Here is a 6,000-nt window from a genome sequence, read left to right as displayed (position 1 = left end):
AAACTCGCACTAATTATACCTATAGGTTGAGTAGAGACATCGGCCGAAAACACAGAAACAAAGTTGAATTGAATTTATCTGTTTTTCAAATCGCCAGTGGCATTCATAAAATAATCTTTTTCGTTTCAATGTAAATTTTGTACTTTTCTACAATTATGGTTTATATTTATGTATAATTTATGATTAAATTAAATTTAACGAACTAACTATGAATAACCAAATTACGGGGAATGAATACACATAAGTATGATTTATTTGTTTGGATGTTTTGTAAAGTAGGTATGAACACTTTGCTATGACGTCAGTACCCCCTGTATGTGCAACAATGACGACTGAGTGTACAAGTTAGTATCTATGCACATTATTATTTGCATAATATCGCTCCGTATTTCTAACATTATAGTGTATGGTACCTGAAACACTTAAACCTGGTCGCTTACCGGTAAGGGTATCGGGTAAGAATATAGGTCCCAAGCAGCCTATAGAATATTGCTGAGTGCGGCGTAAAACAACAAACAAATAACCCACTTGGAGATAGGTCCAGAGAAGTCAACACTTGTCTATGATCGGGAACATGTAATATTAATAACATCTAGTCTTCCCATTTAAGAACAGACATTGTCCATGCTTTGTCGGATTTAGAAGACTACGGTGTGTTCTGAAAACCTGAAATGACTGTGGTCTAGGCATTCGCATTACGTCAAGAACAATTTATCACCCAACCGATTAATTTGCGGTCACAAACTGCACTCAGTCGAATCCCGCCTGCTATTCTGAAATATGCTATATACACATCGTAAACTCCGGTACCCGCTGTCCAATTGGAGAGCGATGTGATAAATATAACTGATCTCATTGGATAGTCAAGAAAGGCGAAAGGTCAAGGCTTGCTTCCGAGTTCACGAGTTTGAGTGAACAACATTGTCAATGTGGAGCTTTCAAAGTTAGTCGGAGTACTTTCACGGAATAACCATGTATAATGCCGCGTACTGTTCAGTTTTAGGATTACTCATGTTTGGACTCTCGCTGATGATTATGGGCGAGGATGTGAGCAAACCCAAGTCAAAGCGCTACAACGGTAAGTCGGTAGAATATTCGTGAATGGGTGAGACGAGGCATGCGATCTTTGTTATGGTGAGAGGTGTGCGCAGGCTGGGCTCGCTAGACGAGTAAACATATTTCTCGGAATTTAGGAATCGTCTGTACTGGTAACCGAGCAATGTGTTGGGTTTTTTAAAAACTTTTTATTCGGTGATTGCTTCTGTGGCCCGAGCAAATGACAATTAATGAATTGACTTACCGTAGATCTAGGTCCTTTTGGATTTTACAAGACAATATTTCTTGTGACATAAAACAGGCGATACATTTCGACTATTCATAAAACATATCTGACAGCACATAAATCCAAACTACTTACTACAGTTGTTAAAATGAGTACACACTAGATCTAGTATATTTTAGACGCGATCAAATCACGGCCGTCGTTGGTAGGGTTTGTTTACATCTCTACTGTCGCGTTTTTGTGAGGGAAGTATACTGCATTGCAGTACGTGTTGTCAGACATGATCGTGAATACGCTTGACAAATAATACGATCTGAAGATATCTTTTATGTTGTATACATTACTACGGGGCGTGTGTTTTGATTTCCTATATTGTGTGAGCAGAGAACGTCACACGCAAGTCGGCATAGATTGTACGAAGCGTGCAAGCACCCGAGAGCCAATATCTGTATAGTGCACGTGCAATATCACGCATACTTTCCACTTAGCAACTGCTGTGATCTTCAGCAAGAACAATGTCTATCGATTTTATAGAAATGTTATTGTTTTCATCCCTGGAACTAAGTGTGAACATTTACGTCCAGAGAATGATAGGCAGTAGAAATATGAAGGTCATAGTTTTAAACAGAAGATTCTGGGACCGCCACACATTTGAGATTATCTATGAGATCATAGGGGGACCACTGCATGAGGGCTATGCATAGATTGTGTTGACACAGATAACATCAGTTGGAGTCCTTCATAGACAGAATTAAACTGTGGTGAGATCTAGTAGTATATTAAAAAAACACCTTTGTTACATCTGTGATGTTCAAATGTAAATTATGATTTGAAACCTTTTTGAAAGTGTTTATTGTGCAAGATGGGAAATAATCTCATTATTTGAAATGCTGTGTATTGATTCAAACCTGAACAATTATTAAAAATATGAATTATTTTATCAATACCTGGACGTCATCCTTCAAATCATTATTGCTATGGATATGTATTTATAAACAAGTTCAACATGTTATTGGGAAGTATCATAAAGTACATCCATCTTATTAATCATCATCTATTGAGGACTGTTTTAATGATAGTGTCACATCAAGCAATGACTTAGGTACTCCGTAAGTAAGAGGCCAAAAGGATAGAAGTGTCAGAGAAAGACCAAGTTAACGTATACATTTTAACATCTTTATATTTTCAATGTGATGTATCCGTACAGACGGATGTACTGTTATCATGCAACTTCCTGTCTCCTGCGGTCAGAAGTACTGTCATTTGTTTGTGTGTTCCCTGAAGCGTGTAACACAATGGCCTCCCACTCAACTGTGTTGGGGAACACTCACTGAGGATACAGAAAACCTGAGAGTGTTGCATCTAGGCACAATTATATCGTGATCTTGTTATGTATTCAGGATTGATCAAGATATTCTCAGAGGCTAATAGGAATAAATCCTGGGAAAATTGGTAAACATTTCTAAATTGGAATTACAATTCCCAGTTCATATATTCATGTGATGGGTTTTGTGGAGGTGACTTGTAGAATTTCATTGTTAGCAGGACAGATAAAGAGGAAGAAGCTAAATGCTTAGCTTTTTAAGTTCCTTCACAGAATGGAATGTTTAAACTATTGCACAGAATGCAATCATTGTCAAATACAATGTTAAAATACCCTGAATTGGAAAATAGGAAAACAAATCACAATTTTGAAAAAAATAAATTAATTGTTCCCAATCTGCCTGCCAAAGCACTTGTTTGGAATCCAGGATAAATCCCTGGTATAGAGAGCCGTTAAACCTGAATAGATAAATCCCTGGTATAGAGAGCCGTTAAACCTGAATAGATAAATCCCTAGTACATAGTGCCGTTATACCTGAATAGATAAATCCCTGGTATATATGAATAGATAAATTCTCAAATATATCTCCCTTGTTCATTTTCATTTTGATAAAAATAATTAAGCATTTAATCTGATATGCCCCATTTTAGTTGCATTTGTTATTCCCATTTGTGGTCTTAATGGCTGATTCCATCTGATGAAGATTATGAGCTGAAGACTTTGGTGCCATTTATTAATACTGTCTTGATCGTTATGACAGTTAGAATATTATCATGATAATCAATCTTTTCTTCCTTTCTTGAACATTTCCTGGCATTTTATCGATACCCTGTTGTGAAAGAAAAATGTAGAAATGTTTCAGAACTTTGGTGCCACTCTTGATAATATGGGGTGTGTGGCAAGGAATAAAATACTTAATTTTTTCCCCAAATAAGATTAGACAGTCTCCAGGGCTTTGTCCTGCAATTTATGTGAGGTAAAACGTCATGTAAACTATAACTGCACAACAGTGTATGTAATTTGAAACATACGGCTAATACATGTGGCTAATATTTTGATGTGTAAAATGTAGTGTATATTATTCGTATTAAGGTTTAGTTGTTGACTCTGATTTAGTGTTTGGCATTTGAAGCCCTCTTGATCAAGTGACATCCTTCCTTAGATCCGCCAAATATGGAAGTTGCATGTGTAGATGATTCAGGCACGATGCAGAGTACACGCACGGCAGTTGTTTTTCTAAACACTATTTACTAGCTGTAACTTCACAATCATAGACAATAACAATAGCCCCCATGGGGATCCCGGGTTAGATAGGCTTGGTCCCCGGCAAACTGTGTTGTAGGAGACAACTTAATGGATCAGGTGGTCAGTCTAGGTGAGTTGGTTGATTGCTTGTTGTCAGGATCAGGTGGTCAGTCTAGGTGAGTTGGTTGACAATCTCATCAATATCTGCTCTTAGTTCTCGCTACCGCTTAAAGAAGATCTGAGGACATCCCAATAGGGGGCACGTCAGAACGACTTTTCATCCGACCAATCAGAGCGTCGCTTACCAGATCATGAAAGTGACACTCAGGATGTGATTTCTGATCATGCAACCTCGAAAACTTTAACATGGGGTATTCCGAACAATAGTTGCGGGATTAACGACTGAATCTATACAATCTAGACCATCTATTAGCCATTCCAGAATGTTCTTTTGTTCAGGTTTCAAATTTTTTTCAAAATATGTTTCGAAGCGGTCACCAATTTGAAATTAATGCCGTAAGGCACGAGAAAGCTGCCTTCTGATTGGCTAATGTCGACTTCTTGTCAGTCATTCAATTGGTCAGTCAAAGTTTGCGTAAGGTCGGTCCGTAATGGGATGTCCTCAGATCTTTGTTTAGCAGTAGCTGAACTATTATCTGATTTTAATGAGATTGGTTGGTTGATTGCTTGTTGTTGGGATCAGGTGGTCAGTCTAGGTGTGTTGGTTGATTGCTTGTTGTTGGGATCAGGTGGTCAGTCCAGGTGAGTTGGTTGATTGCTTGTTGTTGGGATCAGGTGGTCAGTCTAGGTGAGTTGGTTGATTGCTTGTTGTTGGGATCAGGTGGTCAGTCCAGGTGAGTTGGTTGACTGCTTGTTGTCAGGATCATGTGGTCACGGGATCAGGTGGTCAGTCCAGGTGAGTTGGTTGACTGCTTGTTGTCAGGATCAGGTGGTCACGGGATCAGGTGGTCAGTCCAGGTGAGTTGGTTGATTGCTTGTTGTCAGGATCATGTGGTCAAGGGATCAGGGGGTCAGTCCAGGTGAGTTGGTTGATTGCTTGTTGTCAGGATCATGTGGTCAGTCTAGGTGAGTTGGTTGATTGCTTGTTGTCAGGATCATGTGGTCACGGGATCAGGGGGTCAGTCCAGGTGAGTTGGATGATCACTTGTTGTCAGGATCAGGTGGTCACGGGATCAGGGGGTCAGTCTAGGTGAGTTGGTTGATTGCTTGTTGTCAGGATCAGGTGGTCACGGGATCAGGTGGTCAGTCCAGGTGAGTTGGTTGATTGCTTGTTGTCAGGATCATGTGGTCACGGGATCAGGTGGTCAGTCCAGGTGAGTTGGTTGATTGCTTGTTGTCAGGATCATGTGGTCAGTCTAGGTGAGTTGGTTGATTGCTTGTTGTCAGGATCATGTGGTCACGGGATCAGGTGGTCAGTCCAGGTGAGTTGGTTGACTGCTTGTTGTCAGGATCAGGTGGTCACGGGATCAGGGGGTCAGTCTAGGTGAGTTGGTTGATTGTGTGTCATTGTACCCCGACCGCATTGGATGTTGGTCATAATATCAATCACTTGTTTGTCTGGTCATGACTAATTATTTACATGCCATCATATAGCAGAAATATTCATAGATTCACTTCTCCGAGATGAGTAAAATTCTGGAAGGATTAGTGACATTTCCTTGTGGACTAACAGTTTTGTCATGAGGTAGGTGTAAACCACCCAAGCAGATACTTTTTGTGGACTTTTGTGAAAATATATTAAAAATAAATCCCTATCCATTTGGCTCGGAGTGCAGTGGAGACTGAAATGGAATTTACTGGAATTAGACTTGAAATTAGTGGCTTCAGAATGATACAGAACTCATTTAAGTAACCATGGCTACCATGGTTACCATGGTGACAACTTTGGAAATGTCATTGCATTCATTTACTCAGCTATTGATCAATACACAGGTTTTAATGGGTTTTTATTGTTTAGTATAAACGTCACCACAGGGATGGGAATTAACCGAAAACATCTACTAGCCCAAATAGTTACAACATACCCCAGAAAATGAGTGAAATTCTACTAGTCCTTGGTATACCTTTAACATTAACAAAACAGATCGGGGCTAGCAGGCTAGTGCTAATTTCCATCCCTGCACGCAGC

General features: G+C 39.6%; 1 protein-coding gene across 1 annotated transcript in view; it reads left to right on the top strand.

Annotated features, from left to right (window-relative positions):
• Positions 1–882: 882 nt before the first annotated feature.
• Positions 883–6,000, top strand: part of LOC139472307 (uncharacterized) — a 105,459-nt gene continuing 100,341 nt past the window's right edge. Inside the window, exon 1 of the mRNA XM_071254756.1 lies at positions 883–1,078. Within this exon, the coding sequence (XP_071110857.1) occupies positions 973–1,078 (106 nt within the window). The 5' untranslated portion in view covers positions 883–972. The remainder of the gene's footprint in view (positions 1,079–6,000) is intronic.

Source organism: Haliotis cracherodii, unplaced genomic scaffold (assembly GCF_022045235.1).
Source record: "Haliotis cracherodii isolate W230 unplaced genomic scaffold, xgHalCrac1.p SCAF_1, whole genome shotgun sequence".
Taxonomy (NCBI): Eukaryota; Metazoa; Mollusca; class Gastropoda; order Lepetellida; family Haliotidae; genus Haliotis; species Haliotis cracherodii.
The sequence above is the reverse complement of the archived record's forward strand: the minus strand, read 5'-3'. Positions and strand labels throughout refer to the sequence as shown.